The sequence below is a fragment of the Molothrus aeneus genome, chromosome Z, assembly GCF_037042795.1.
Source record: "Molothrus aeneus isolate 106 chromosome Z, BPBGC_Maene_1.0, whole genome shotgun sequence".
In the NCBI taxonomy this organism is placed as follows: domain Eukaryota; kingdom Metazoa; phylum Chordata; class Aves; order Passeriformes; family Icteridae; genus Molothrus; species Molothrus aeneus.
The window spans coordinates 22,086,217-22,102,048 of record NC_089680.1 but is presented as its reverse complement, the minus strand read 5'-3'; the positions used below and the strand labels follow the sequence as shown (position 1 = coordinate 22,102,048).

General features: G+C 41.1%; 1 protein-coding gene across 1 annotated transcript; it reads right to left on the bottom strand.

Annotated features, from left to right (window-relative positions):
- Window positions 1-7: 7 nt before the first annotated feature.
- PLIN2 (perilipin 2) lies at window positions 8-13,853 on the bottom strand. Its single transcript, XM_066569127.1, has 9 exons — window positions 13,742-13,853; window positions 11,643-11,699; window positions 11,367-11,562; window positions 10,632-10,714; window positions 9,835-10,116; window positions 9,320-9,508; window positions 8,422-8,556; window positions 7,478-7,768; window positions 8-1,267 (listed from the first exon to the last, which is right to left on the bottom strand). The coding sequence occupies exons 2-9, from the start codon at window positions 11,670-11,672 to the stop codon at window positions 1,133-1,135; spliced, it is 1,341 nt and encodes a 446-aa protein (XP_066425224.1). The 5' UTR covers window positions 11,673-11,699; window positions 13,742-13,853; the 3' UTR covers window positions 8-1,132.
- Between the last annotated feature and the right edge of the window lie 1,979 nt (window positions 13,854-15,832).

Sequence of the window (15,832 nt, the reverse complement as noted above, 5' to 3'; positions counted from 1 at the left end):
CGTGCTGTGCGGTTCAAACTTTTATTCCAAGGCATTTCAGTGGCCAGACTTGCAGGCCCTCACAAGGCCAGGCGTCCCAGGCTGAGGGCGCAGCAGGGCCGCGGCCGCAGAGAGCGGCGCTCGGTCGCAGCTCCCGGCACGGCGCTGCAGGCACACCGCCCACACGGACAGGTCGCTGCTGCCACTGCAGCTCGGCCTGGTCCTCGGAAAGAAATGTCAACAAGTCCGCCTCCAGTCCCATTACCCCTCTCCCCAACTCCTCGAGAAATTACTGTGTGCGAGCACATGCAGACTCAGCAGCCCTTAGCAAATAACTGATTGAGATTTTATTAAAACATTTTTTTAAAAAATCACTGTCACCAAAACTCTTAAATTCAATTCCCTCTTTTTTCCCAAATTTTCTTTTGTCCGAAATCTTTATCTCTTTACTCTCTATTTTTCCTTTCTTTTTACAATCTCTTCCCCTTTCTTATTTAAATGCTATTCTTATACCCAAAACACTTTAATATTGAAGCATTTACTCCCTTTAGTCTCAGGCGCCACAACTGATAGCATCATGATGGCCATAATATTTGCACACAGAAGGCATGTGGAAAGAAAGGAAGTCCTTTAGTGCATAAAGCACTCTTGCCAAAGGAAAGCTCTAAGCGTCTAAGCTCTGTAGGTGCAGAGCCTAACAAAAGAACCTGAGAAAATCTGAGATAGACAAAGTCTCTTACCCCTTCCAGCAGCAGAGGTAGATACAGCACTGCTTTTCACATAGACTGAAAGTGGGCAAATCCTCATCAACTCCTTTTCTTGGCAGCCCTGTATGCAAAGCACTGGGGTGTTCTCATGGCTGCTACTAGCACGAGAACAAATCATCAATAAAAATCAGATTAGTTGGATATATTGATTAGGCTTTACCTGGCTTGTAGAACTGGAGCCTGACATCCGTGCTAACCAATTAATGTAGCGTGCATTCCTTACATTGAAAAACCCAGATTTTTGATGCAGCTAAGTGAAACAGTACTGATTTTTTAAAAAAGTATCCCCATAATCCCTAAACTAGGCATGTTCATCTTTAAAAAGGAGGAATCTAAATCAAACATGGCAAAGGTACATTGTATCAAAAAGACATTTTTATGCTTCTCTATTCAGCTCTTTGCCCTGTAGTGTAAGGACCATTTGTGCGTGAAAAATCCTGTTGATCCTCTTCATCCAAATCCAAAATATCTGGGACATCATCTGACTCTGAAGACAGGTCTGTAATAGCGAAATCTGGAACCTGTGTAGGAATGAAATTTCAATCAATTGAAAAGTAAAACTAAACAAATTTGTGCAGTACTCCTTCACTGAAGACAAGACACAAAGGTGCTCAGCATTTCTAGAAATCAGACCAAACATCCTGATTCCAGAGTGAAATATGCTCAGACACAAAGGAAACAGGAACTATTAAGACAAATCAAATACTACACAAGATGGAAATCAGTTGCTTAGAAGGTCAGATTTTATAGCAGAGATGGAAAAGAGCTGAATGTAGTGGACTGAATTTAGTGTAACTAGTGACTGGAAAATTAAGAAAGGAGGTTTTCAAACTAATGTTGCCTTTCTTCTTTTCACCGAAGAAATGGACTATACAAAGTAATCTGCCCTGGGGAGATTGATACAGATTGATACCGTGTTGCTCTGCCTGCCTCTATACCAGACTTTTTCTGATGAAACAAATATCTGGACCTGCAATCTCACTTTGGCCTCTGTTTTAACTGCATGAATAGTATTCTGTACTTGCTAAGCAGCACAGGGTTTCAGGAATTGCCAGAAAGACATCAGTGGGTACATGGATGTTAACAGACTTCTAAAAATGTTGGCTAAGACACTTAGGAGCTTAAGTCCCAACCCTTAAGTCCCCTTAGTAGGACTTGGATTACTTAGGCACTTCTGAAAAACTGGATAAAATTAAGCAATTTACTTGTAAGTTTTTTTGCCCCAAGTGAAAAATACTCACATCTGTAATATGGTTAATGGTTAGTTTTAATGTTGGTTATGTGATGTACTTGGAACCAGACACAGTATCAGCAACAACTACTGCTGCATTTTGACAGGACCTTGGTTCTGCATGTTCAAAACAACAGCAGCTTGTAGGCATTTCTGTAACTTAAGCTCAGCACTGACTGAAGAGACATTTTAATGCATTCCCTAACTGCAAAACATCTTATGACTTACTTTAATGAAACACAGTAAGCAAGAAAAATCTATGTTTTGCCTGCTATGATGACAGGTCAGAAGGGCAGACAATGTATCAAATAAAGGGACTACTACTTCAGCTACCAGGTTGTACACAACACAGAAGCACTGCACAGTAATTTACTGGTCTTACAGAATAGGTCATTGGACACCAGGGATCTTTAAAATACTAATTTTTTATTAAAACTGATCTTTAGAAGAACTTAAGCAGCATGTGACTAACCAAGCATTGCTATGAATACCATGAAATGCATATACTATTTTGGGAACTTGAGCTTGATCAAAATAAGATCAGTAATTTTTGTTTCCCGAAAGATCAAAAAGGCACTAGGAATGCAGGAAACACATCTTTCTACCAGCAAGAATTATCTTGCATCTTTCTACTTATGGCAGTTTTCCTAAAATTCTCATTACTGTGCTTGGAGAAGGCAACAGACTTCTCCATTATCAGCACATGATCTTGTAATTCATACTGCAGTACAAATAGAGATATCCTAAAAAGACTAAGTAGTCCATATAGATAGTTTTATGTATTATATGCATATATGCCCAAATTGATAGTTTTATGTATTTACACTGATCAGGACACAGCCATGTTCACTAAGTGTGTCTGACCAGTAAGAATTTTCTCTATCATTCATTTAAGAGGTTTTTATTACTTACATCCATTTTGTTCTTAGTGCCAACAGAAATATTGCTCAAATTTAAGTTTCTGCTTTCTTCATCTCCTTAATACATGCAGTAGAAGAACCTGATTCCTTTAATGTAAGATTTTGATAGCCATGAGAGAACTTCAAATTGGAGTGCATCTCTGAGTAAAACCGACTGGATGTCAGTATGACTCACTTCAGTTTTGACCATGCAAATTATATTGGAATATATCTGCATCAGTGTAACTAAAACAATGCAAAGCCCTTGGTGTTATGGAATTCCTTATGTAAAAGATCTTTGCTTCCAGTTGACTCACTGTTTTCTTTCAACTTCCTATCAATTACTGAATTTAAAAAAAAACTAGATAAAACTCTTCTTCATGCAATTTCTCTGTATGATTCAGTAAACCATTTACAAAGATAAAATACTTGCAAAATCCCTACATAGAACAGTGTAAAAAATACTATGGCGTTTTGCTGTCTTCATATACAAATGTTGATGTCAATACTAACAACTTCAATCTGTTTGGTTGTTTTTTTTGGGCTAAGTTTTTAGAACTGAGCCACTAGCATTTTGACACAGCATCCTCATTTTGTGAGCTTTCAGAACAAGTGTTTATTTTTAGTCATCAAGAGACTGTATTATCCAAAAGAAATAAAATTGCCATGAATTGGCAATAAACAAATATAAATTCATTTAACAAAACATTGTGCATAATACCTCCAGCAAGCTGCTCATGTAAGACTCTCTGATCATGCAAATTACTAACCAAGCATGCTTAAAATAAGTTTGGTTCCATTTCATCTTTTTGAGGGTTTAAAAAAAGCCTTTTGGTGGTAGTTGCTGCTTTTTTAAAATAACGAGAAATAATTCATCACTTGTTCCCAAATCCTTTCACCTATTTTACTAGCTATAAAATATTACCCTAAATTGAATTCAGGAAAAGATTATTGCAAAAATATTAATCTTGAAGAATAGGAGACATTTCCAAACCTTTACACCTTTCTTTAGATTTAGGCAAACTAACTGCACCTCCAGGCCTTAAACAAATCTTATAATTTGGCTTTGACCAATGATATAAATATGTTTGCAAAACTTGTATACTATATGGAGCTATTTACAAATGCTTATATTGAAAGCTTTTCTAAAAAACAATTATCAGCAATGATAGAATAATAGTTCTCTCTTAAATGCACCTGGGAAGAGGAAATGTCAACTAGCATCAACAATTTTTGAGTGACCTCCAAAAGAGAAAAAGTAATTTTCTGAATTCTGAATTCTAAATAAACCCTAAATAACCTTACAAGTGATAATGATCTTAATATTAATACTAGAAGCCTTTAACATTCTTCCATTTAATCTAGTTTACCTGCCTTGTTGAAAATAGTTGAATCTACTTCCTATAATCTTCAATATATCTGGTCCTACCTTTTTTAAAAGGTTCCAGAGAAAACCTCAGTTTTCTAGCTCAAGCTATAGCCTCAAATATGATTTTGGACTAAGAGGAAGCAAGCTTCTGTGCAGCTGAGCTGTTTAATACATACAGTTTAAGAGAAACATGTAAGATGGGAGTATCTCAGCTTTCCCTTCTTTCATTTTTGAGGAAGCACCTCAGCTTCAGTCAAAAACTGTGGCAAAAAGACAAGACTTTGGAAGGCATCATTCTTGCCTCCAGCAGACATGCTAATAGTCCCTTTCTCTAGCTGCACTAGAGAAAAATCCTAAATTCTCTCTGTCGAGCTGCAGTTAGACTGAAGTGTGGAATATGCTATGCTAAATTACCTGCAATAAGATACCCATGCAAGTACAGTTGCAAATCAGTTTAAATATTCAATGCTCTCCTTATTAGCAGAATCTAATAATCTTAATCACATCTCTTCCACTAATTCCAATGGAGGTTGGAGGGTTGTGTGTCTGTGCATAGAAACTTAAAAACATTTGCAGAGTGGGCAGCATCCTACAAAACAAGCACCTATCACAACAACATGACACAGGAGCCCAACCATTACGTAAGCATTTAACTAGGTCTTGCTCTGTTTGCAGCCACCAGTTGTAGGCCAGCTGCCATGAAGAGAAACCACCCAACAGTGTCTGGTAATGAAGAAGTGCTTTGGAGGTCTAGGCTGGTAATAAGGTTTCCTTGATTTCCACTTCATCTGCTTGCTGAGATTTAGTAAAGCTGCACGGCTATGCAAGAATACAAACCAGCAACACAAGACAGAACAGACACAATGTACTGCTCCTGCATTAATGCTAGATGATGCTGTTTATTTCTCAGTCCTTAAAAGACATTGAAAAGTTTGAATATTTTATTTGATTGATCACATCAGGATGAAGTCCCAGAGCAACTAGACCCTAAAACACACATAGAAGAATGGGAATTCCCTTCTTTGAACAGCCCACTACTCCCACAACTAATTAGTTCCATTCACTTTCTGAGCAATCTATAATAGTGGATGCACTCCACAAGTATTATTGCAAATGGAGATAAAATGGATATTCTTGCTGGACCTATGCAATAGTAAAGTAAACTTAAATTAATTCCTGAAAGCGCTATGTCTCCAATACTCTTAACTCAGGCCCTAGCTGGAAAGGAGTCTCATCATCTCATGTTTATTTCATGCTAAACACTGCCCTTATATAAAGGGAGTATTAAAACCTGTAAGCTACAGAATCTTTACCTGCAATCCTGTTTTGGTAGAGTTTCATTTAATACTGTGCTTAAAACAGTCTTCCTTACACTTCTAGGCTAACCCTGACCTAACAGCTAACCCTCTCATATTAAACGGCTGGACAACATGTAATCTGCTTTAGTGCCTACATCAAACCAGGTGGAGGTATTTGTTCCATGTAGCAATGTGTGACTACGTGTAAGTTTTCTTTGAACTGTGTTTTCGCCTCACTATTTGGTGACTTCTTTGAAAATGGTGGCTGGCATTGCTACACTAGATGATTGCGACCCAAAGTTGTATAGGGCATGCATCAAGAAAAAGGATACAACTTACCTGGACAGCCCTAACCCAAGAAAGCTTATTTCTTAGTAACTACTTCTCTTCCAGTGGAGGGGTTCACAGGACTTAGTGAGAACAATTCCACTGAAGTAATTGAGCATTAACATACATTTGTCACTCAAGTTCAAGAGGAAAAGAAAGTTAAGTTAAAACTGGTGATGCAGCTGAGAAGTAAACACTGCTTATAGGGAGTCAGAAGACAAAGCAGGAAGATAACCAAGTCAAGCACATACAACACCTACTGTGAAGGGATGAGAGGATTCTTTTGTCCATATCCATCTGTTTTCAACATTAGAACATCCAGCAGCTCACAGTTTAGGTCATCTTTAAAGGTGACAACAGCAAGGATCAGCAAAAGCAGCAGTGAAGCTAAGACTCAATGGACTGATACACAGAAATTCAACAGAAAGGAAATGCTGCAGCAGTATCTTATCTATCCATCTATACAGATGCAAACATTTTCAATGCACATCTACATCGTTTGCATGTCAAACTTGCTTTCTGCTGGACCCAGTTTGAGAGAGACACAGAAGAGCAAGTTAGATTGTTTTAAACAAAGGAGACAGGCTTTGACTACTAAAGCATTTATTACTAACATACAAAAATGAGTTACAAAATAGCTACAAAAACACACAACAGCAGGCACCTTGGTACAAACAGCATGAATCTTTCGTTTATACTGCATATTAAAAAATGTGTTGATAATTATTTGGTCAATCACTGGAACAGTGTTCATGGAGCATCTAGATGATGCTCTTAACCATATGGTTTAGTTTTCAGTTAGTCCTGCAAGGAGCAGGAGTCAAACTTGTTGATGCTTATTGGTCCATTCCAGCTTGAGATAATCTATGATTCTGCGGTCATGTTAATGTGTAATACAACAATTAAATTTGTACAGTTAATGTTAACACTGTCACAGCATTTTACTCCAGCTGACTCATTCAGAAACCCCACTTTCAGCTTTGGCATTCTGCACTCACAGAACTTTTGTCAGGAATGATGTAGCAATAGAATCTGAAAGTCAGATGCATATTTATCAAATGTGGGATCTGCAGTAAGCATAGCATTTAAGTGTACATAGCTAGACTGTAGATCTGTTAAATGCATTTCACAGTACGTAAGGCTTTTATATCTTTCTGGTAGAGATTAAGCAACAAATCAAAGGCCTGCAGCTATGGTGGGTTTCATTTAGACTAATGGTATTTATACCACTGAAGCACAATGAGATGCTTGACAGACTAATAGGGCATCTTGACGACTGTCAGCTGCCAATATTTAGGCACTTGAATCTCGTTTAAGAGTGGCTTAACTACACAGGACAATGCAACCCATGTGTAAGTGTCCTGGCCTCTAGAATCCCCTACTCCTGTATTTATGAATTGTTCACCAAAAAATGGTGAAAATGGATTTTTTTGCCAGCTACACTTAGTAAGGCCACTCATTTGGTCAGTCAGCAGAGTACATGTGTGCTATGCAGCTTGTTCAGTAGTGTGTTCAGGCTGTTTGTCTTTCTGGCTGGAACCTTCCTCCCCTTCACCTTTGCTTTCAGCATGCTGAATGCCAGGCAGTTGTAGGTAAAAGGGACCTACCAGCCAGTTGAGCGGTGTGTTGTTAACAAGATAATCCATCACATCATCCAGAGACTCCTTCATTTTCTTCAGCTGTCCTTTGCTAGCCACAATAAAGCTGTCTGATAATTCTTGGAAAGAGGATGCTGATCGAAAGCTCTGGTAGACACCACCTGCCATTGACCCAACACTGTAAACCTGATCCTGTACATTCTGTGGCAGCCCCTGAAGGCTTGAGACCAATGTGAGGCAGGTGGTCTGAAGCTGCTGAGTGAGGCTCCGTGCAATAGCTAGAGTTCTTGACTCAATGTGCTAGAAAGAACAAGCACAACAGCAAATTAGTGTCTTTTTATGACTGTAGCAGCTTTATGTTGGTCAAGATACACAAAGAAGCAAAGGAAAGTGGATATAGGTGAAATAAAGCTATAGCAGATAATAAACCAGGTTTTTAGTCTGAAGCATCAAAAACTTAGAAGTACTTGATATTTCTTCAACACTCAAGTACTTCATGAAAAGAAACTGATAGCTTCTACCCAGTGACAGTCAAGCAGATTCTTATTTCAACTCTGGATAACAAGTCACAGAAGGTAAGTACATTCTAAACAGTGAACTATCCCTGAAAGCTATGTGTAGGACTGAGTGAGTCTGTGCCTGAGACTGCTGACAAATCATTATTTCTGGTCTGGACACATCACATAAATGGTTTCTAACTAATCTACATACAGATATTCCAACATGAGTTCACATGCTAAATAGGATAAGCGTTCTCAAGAGAGGAGAATGAACCCGAGTGTTTGCAGCAAGTAGACCCATTTAAAGAGTTCAGGTCCCCTAGTTCTCAGAAGTCAGCTGTCCTTAGCTTCAGCATGCAGCCTCTCTCTTGCACACTTTAGGGACTGTTAGTTTGCCATTACCTTGATGAGATAAAATATATTTATTTCTGGTGTACATTTACATCTATTTACCTCAGCACTACGCAGATCATCACCATCATTTTGGCCTGTGTTTTTCTTCCATTCTACCCAGGATTGATAAAGCTTTTCCTGAGCACCAAGAAGTTTCTTATTGGCACTATTCACGTTCTTTCTGGCATACTCGATCTGAAATACAGCCAAATAAGGAAGTAGAGACAAGAGTCCAAACAGTTCCTTTAGGGCTTCTCTACCCTGACTGTTTTGTACTCTCCTTTTAAAATACTTCAGAAATTCAGTATAACAACTTTGGGTAGTATAAGCGTCTGTTTAGTCTCATCAAAGAATTGAAAACTGAAAGCAGTTTTAAGATGTTGTGTAGTGCTCCCCTCTGCCTCTACTATTTCCCCATCCCCCACTGGCATCCTACTGAAAGGAGGAACTGAAAGCATATAGAATGCCATGACTCTACGTGCAGTTTGTCACGTACATAAAGATATTTGCTGGAATAAAGACTACTGAAGTACCAGAAATACTTAGAGTTAGAAGCAGCAAGAGAGCAAGTCCCAAAAGAATTTTAAGTTTTACTAGTAAAAAGGATTTAAAGGACTGATGTGTTTCTAAATTGCATTACACTTTCTTCACTGAATGAAGTATGTGTCAAAACCAGCACTACAAAACAGCCATAAATTTAAACATGTCACTTCTGTTTCTGCAGTGCTTGCAGCTACAAGCAATTGCTCATTAGTTCACAGCTTAGCCTGATTTAGAGCTCTCCTGAATGGTGACAAAAATCGCTTAATGGCAAATTCTTTGTATTTAATGTAATAATGTATTCATGGATTTAGTCAGAGAGCAATCCCAGTTTTTCTGCGACTCTTTCAGCTGTTTTCTTCACACTAAACCAAGGCCAACGTATGGTTTTTATGTATCAAGTGAAAGTTTAACTTACCAGACTAACAGTGTAGTGGAGCTGAGAGATTGTCTCCTGGCTTTTCTGTTTAGCATCTCTAACTTTGTTTAAGGCTTGTTGGTAGGCACGTGTGCGGACCTTTGAAGACAGGGATCCTAGTCTAACATAGTAGCTTGGCTTTTGGACTCCAACTTCAAAGCCTTCAACATTTGCAGCTTCTTTCTCTAGGTATGTAGAAAGGAAGCAAATTGATTACTAGAGGAAAAATTAAGAGGTCTGAGACAATTTTATCTGCCTAGTAACAGCTGAATACAGGGCTTGTTGAGTAGTCCTTTAGCACCATGATTAGGCTGATAGACCACTTTATAGAGAAGTCCTTACTTTCATTCTGCTTCCTTGTGAAGATGCTGCTATTACAAACAGCAAGGCAAAAGACAGTTTGGGAGGCATGTGCCCCCCTCCCCCACTATGAGTAAGCAATATATGGATGATTGCTTGCTTCTCTCCAATATAAGCATTCCAACAAAATCAAACCTTCAAGTGGTCTTACCTAGTTCTGCTTCTGTAAGTGGAAGATACTGGTCTACAAGGGTCTCTGATTTTGTGAGAGCACTGTCCATACCACTGCTCACCATTTGCACCACACGACTTCCCAGGACAGTGTTAATGCTGCCATTGACAACTGACTTGGTCATTTCTACGCTGTCTTGCATTGCTTCTTTAGTCTTGCCCACAACTCCAGTGATCGTGTGAGCAACAGTTTCCTTGGCACCAGTCACAGTGGTTGTTACAGCTTCTCTGGCTCCAACAACTACATCCTTGGCATTGGCAACAACCTGTTGTAGGACATATGTAGATTTACTAAAAGTATTAACTAGTGAGAGCTACATAATCCTGGAAATAATAAATATATGCTAAAGCTTGTACAAGTATTGGTTATCTAGGAGAAAATGTGCCCTAAAAAAATATGTACAAGAGAAAAAAAGAACATGACTGCCACACAGCTTTGAAGTTTTCAAAAACTTCAGTGAATGTAATCCAGGCACTTTGTGCAAGAAAGAGACAAAGACTCAAGTTTTAAAAGACACCCACCAGTGAACTGCACTCACAGAGAAATGTTGTCAAGTGGTGGACAATTTAAAATAATTTAAAAAACCAAAAAGCTTAATGGTCTCCCAAAGGCAACAAACAGTTCTACAGATCAATCTTTGACTTTCTCATTGCTTCCAAGCTGTGCTTCAGGCACAGCTTTTTGAAATGTATCTCTCTTGGGTTTTAGTGATAAGAAAAGATTTAGAAAAGAAGTGTTTATGGTTCTTCTGCTTAGCGTACATAAATAGAAAGAACTTACCTTGTCGGTGGGTTGATTCAGTATAGGCAGTCTCTCTTCAATTTTGTCTAGACCTATACAGGCATAGTTGTTGGCAACTACAACTATAAAAGAAATTACAAGAGTGGGCTTTAATTATTTTTCACCTAGTAAAAATCAAACTGAAAATTCCTCTTGAAAAAGAAGTCATGCAACTCCCTTGAAGTAGTTTCCTCCTCTTCTCAGTGAGTTCTAAGTCAGCAAAGGCAAAGAAAAAGGTAGATTTACAGTACCAGAAAAAAAATCCTCACTTGCAGGCAAAGAAAAGTCATCTGATAATTTACAAGCAACTGGCAGAAGCTGAAACACCTGTCCCTCTGCCATTCTATGAAACCAGGTTTCTGGTTACAACAGCCTTGTGACACGGCTTCCAAATTTAACCAGTTCTCAGTGTAAGAAAGCACAAGAGTAGCATCTGAAAACAGGTGAAAGGTGAGGAAAGTGTTGAGCAAGAAACTGCGTAATCATCTCACATATAAAAGTCACCCATCAATTTAGTATTATGAAAGCTGGAATCTGCTTTCACTCTGGATTATTACCTTTTTTTTTTAAGTCTTATCAATGTGTAATCAGTTACACAACAAATCAGGCAACAGGTTCAGTAAGCTACATGAAAGAGCATTCAAGACCAGCATGACCATGTTAAACCATAAGCGCATCTGGATATAAAAACAATCAGTTGAACTAAAGTTATCAACAGCTTCATCTTTGCCTTACTTTGTGGTTCCAGTTTCTGAATGATAGGCATAGCACTTGTCATGGCTACTGATGTAATTGTCTTCACTCCTTTCTCTGCTATCTCACACACTGACTTCAGATAAGGATAGTTATCCTTTGTGGTGATGTAAGCTGTGGACACCATATCATAGGTGGAGCTCACCAAAGGAAGGTTGGCAACCCTCGAAACAATGTTCTGTTTTAAAAGAGAAACGTGTTAGTTGACTCCTATTTTATGATCTAGACAAGGAAATTATGGGACTAACTCAGACATACCTGCTGTGGATCAATTGCTGCCAACGCCATTTTTTCAGGTCTTGAACCTCACACAGCCTGTGAAAGAAGCATGTATAAGCTACAGCATTATATCTGCTTCATCTAAGCACCAAACTTTGAAACCAACAACCTTCTTGTGATCCACCCCATTTACTGGGATCAGGATGTTCACATTTCATGCATACAGGAATTAGATTCCATTGTAACAATTTACAAACCCAAAACTTGGTTTAGGTGATGCAAGTACGGCATATTCACAAGACAGGCTTTAAGGTACAGCAGTTCATTGATGAATAACTGAGTGGTTGGGTCATTTTTTCTAGAAGAATTAAGACAGACTTATCTGTTGAGCCATGACAAAAAATCCAGCCTGCAAGTCACTGAAAATCTAGTTTAGAACATCCAAGTCAGACAAAGAACCCCCCCACCAATAGCTTTAATCAGATTAGATCTTTTAGGGAGCCCACCTAAGGCTCACTCTGTTCTGCTTGCTAAGGAGTTAGCATTCCTGTGATAGGGAGAGCATCGGATTTCCCTACTGCAGAAAATGAATCTGCCTTATGCTAATTTAGACTAAATTATCACACATTCCCCACTGAAACAAACTGCAAACGTTGGTCACTCAACAAATCTACAGTACTCAACATTCATTCCAACATGTATTCACATGGAGAAAATACTAACAGCTGTCCCCACAAGAACCCTATAGAAGGGGCAGGGTATTGCAGTACTATATAAGGAGAACACACTGAAGCACACTGTCATCCTATGTACACAGGTAGGCTGAACTAAATCTGCAAAAAGCGCCTTTTCCATTAATGATTTCACATAATGCTGAAGTTCCAGAAGAATCTGCATGAATGAAGGCAATAAAAAGGTAAATTAGGAGTCCATCCTCAAAAAGGTTGTGGCTTACAAGCTTTGCCACATTTGGTTTGCTAGGTTTGTCAAAGAGCCAACAGCAGTTTTCTCTCTCATATGTATGACAGCAAAAAAGGAACATGTTAATATTCTATCTGAGGTAAAATAATTACATAATGGGCAACAACAACAAAGGCATCCTGTTAACATCTTCCAGGCATATTTGCACATATTAACATACGTGTGCCATAAAGTAATGCTGGTAATGAGATTAACCACTGTACGTGGAACGCACAAGGAAAACAAGTAGCAGACAAAGGTTATGGTAGTAACAAAGACGTTCTCATTTAACTTAACAAGTATTTAAATACCTGCAGGAACGTGCTATGTTTTTCACACAGCATTACAAATCAGATCACTAGAAGTACAACTGTATTTTACCATGAACTGCAAAGCATGCTACAGAACAGGTAAATACGCTAATGCCACAGAATCTGGACTCCGAAGGAAGAAGTGCCGTTACTTTAAGGATTATTTAATATTCGTAGTGTGTCTCATAAAATCAATCCACACAGGGCATGCATTTGAATTTTAGTCAATAAACCAGTCCAGTTAGCCTGTAAAGTTATTCCTGCTCCTAAAGACAAGGAAGATAACTAGACTCTTCCACGCTTTCAGAGACCCCCTGAATAGGTTCAGCCCCAGCAAAAGTCAATCCATCCTCTGGAGCAGGTGAGTGAGACGCCTGGAATCCAAGGCCAAGCAAATTTCAGAGACCGCAAGAGTTTCTGGAGAAGAAAGCACACAGGCTACATCACAAACTTCATTCCTATTTTCCCCCCTCCCTACGGAAGGAAGTGCAAGAAAGCAGCGCGATGAGCCACGCACAACAGCCGCGGCGCCTGCTCTGGCTCGCCGCGGTACCCAAGGCAGGAGAGCGCACCGCTTTCCCAAGCGCCCTCACGGGCCGCTTCCGGGATGGGGCATTCCAACGCCGCTCCCGGGGGCGGACGAGGCTCTCGGGAATTTCTGGTCCCAGGAGAACGTCGGCCAGCGCACCGAAGCACGCCGGGCCGCGGGGCGGGGGCAGCGGGGACGGCCCGGCGGTCAGCGCTGCACCCGGTGCCGCGCCCCAGCCCGCTCCGCTCCACCATATTGCGGAGTCAGCCCCGCGGGGCGGGCCGGCGCCCCCGCGGCCGCCGACAGCCGCGCCGGAGCACCGGGCCGGCCGTACTCACCCGGGAGGAGGAGCCGCAGCCGCCGCCGACGGGAGCACGGGCAGAGTCACAAGCACAGGTGCCGCCGCCGCCGCCGAGTAGGGAGCGCCGGCCTGGCCCCGCTATTTATGGGGCGTCACCGCCGCCGCGCGTCAGCGCTGGCGCGGGGCGGGACCGGGCACGCAGCGGGTGCCGCGGCGGCGGTCAGCGGGAGGGCAGCGCCTGCCCGCCGCTCCTGCGCCGCTGCTCCTGCCCCGCTGCTCCTGCCGAGCGCCGCGGCACTGGGGCACCGACTGTGCTGAGTTGGAAGAGACTCAGGGATCATCGAGGCCAGCTACCGGCCCTGCACAGGGCAGCCCCAAGGGTCACACCGTGTGCCTGAGAGCACTGTCCAAGCGTTTCTTGAACTCTGGCACGCTAGTGCTGTGACCACTGCCCTGGGGAGCAGGGAACTTCCCTATTCCCGTGTCCAACCACCCAAGGGGTGAAGAACCTTTTTCTAGTATTCAACCTAAACCTCCCCTGACAGTAGAGCAGAATAAGTGGAACAAACAAGAATTTTTCGTTTATTTGAACAGATTTATTACACCTCTGCTAGCATACAAACCAAACAGTTAAACGCACTCTGCTCTTTTCATTACATGGTTGTCATCTGAGAGCTCTCTTTGTTTCTTTTCCTAGTCATGTGGCTTCTCAGGTGTAAACCACTCAGCATGCCATGGCTACAACAAAAGTAATCAACACCCTTTGTCATGAGTTACTCTACTGGGAATTCTAGACCGTTCCAGGGATTTATTTACTAACAAGTAGCACCATTATTTGCAGTACAGAAACACCCAAGACTCTCACAGCCCAGTGACACACTCTGCCAGAATGCAGTAATAGAGATAGTACCAACCCCTTGACAGTCCTTGGCAGGCTAAGAATGTAGATTGTGCTCATGTTTTTTTCACAATAGGTGCCCTTCTGTATTTTATATACTTGGATGGGCTTATCTGAAGTTTTGAAAATCTACAAACATGCCTCTTGAGAACATTGCCTTTGTTACAGAGGCAGTCAGGGAGATGGCAGGGGGAGGAAGGGGGAGAGGATGACATTACATCTTGGATTGACCAAACTCCTCAAATATCATAAAACAGAGAGAGCAGTGGTGTGGTCCATGTCAAGACTGATGAAGGGGAAGGCAGAAGAGTATCAAGAAAAGCAGTTGTAACTGATAACACAAAAGCATGACACACCAGCCTTTCCTAAAAGAGGAAAGCAATAATATATATTATACCCTATATCTAATATATACCCTATCCTTCTCTTCCAAGAGGCAAGGGCAGATGTTTAAAGTCACATAATGCATCTAAGAAGTTTCATTCTTTCAAGAAGTAATTCACAGTAATACATCAGCACATTCAACCATCCAAGTCCATTTAATTAACATTTTAAAAAATAAGTCCACCTACAGATCCTTAACTGTAGAAAAAAAAGTTTAAAGACATTAGCTAATTGATCAGACAATAAATCTATCTATCTATCCTTTGGTGCCTCTCTTTTAAACACACTTTAATGTCCTTCATGATACAGAACACCTCAGGTTTCAGCCACCTGTCTCTGTAACACAGCTCTGACAGAGATAGCAGCAATAGATAACATGGGTCCCTCAGCTTGTCTTACCATCTTAGTTCAGCCAAGTGGAGGAGCTGCTGGAACATCAACGCCAGGCTCTAGCAGTGCTCAGGGAAGCCAGAGAGCATCCCTGCTGTGGCATCACTGGGACAGGGGCTGGCAGCCCCGGGAAGCTGAAATGGCAGGATGTGGGACGCTCTAGGGAAGGCTGGGCAGGGACAGTGAGCCCTGTCTGTGCCATCGAGGCCCTGACCAACAGTTCCAGCAGGGGACAGCTACTTCCACTTGTCTTGAGACCATGTTATCAGCTGTTCCCTAGCAAGGTGACAGAAAGGCCAAAGGGGAGAGCAGTGCTAAGTCTGAAGGGAAGTGTGTAGTATACTAATATTCCTTTAGGAACAGGTGTAGTCTAGTAGGTGGTTGTAGGGCTGACTGACAGCTAGTGCTAGTGTATTAACCAGATCAGGTACAGGGATCTTCATCTGACCTTACAGC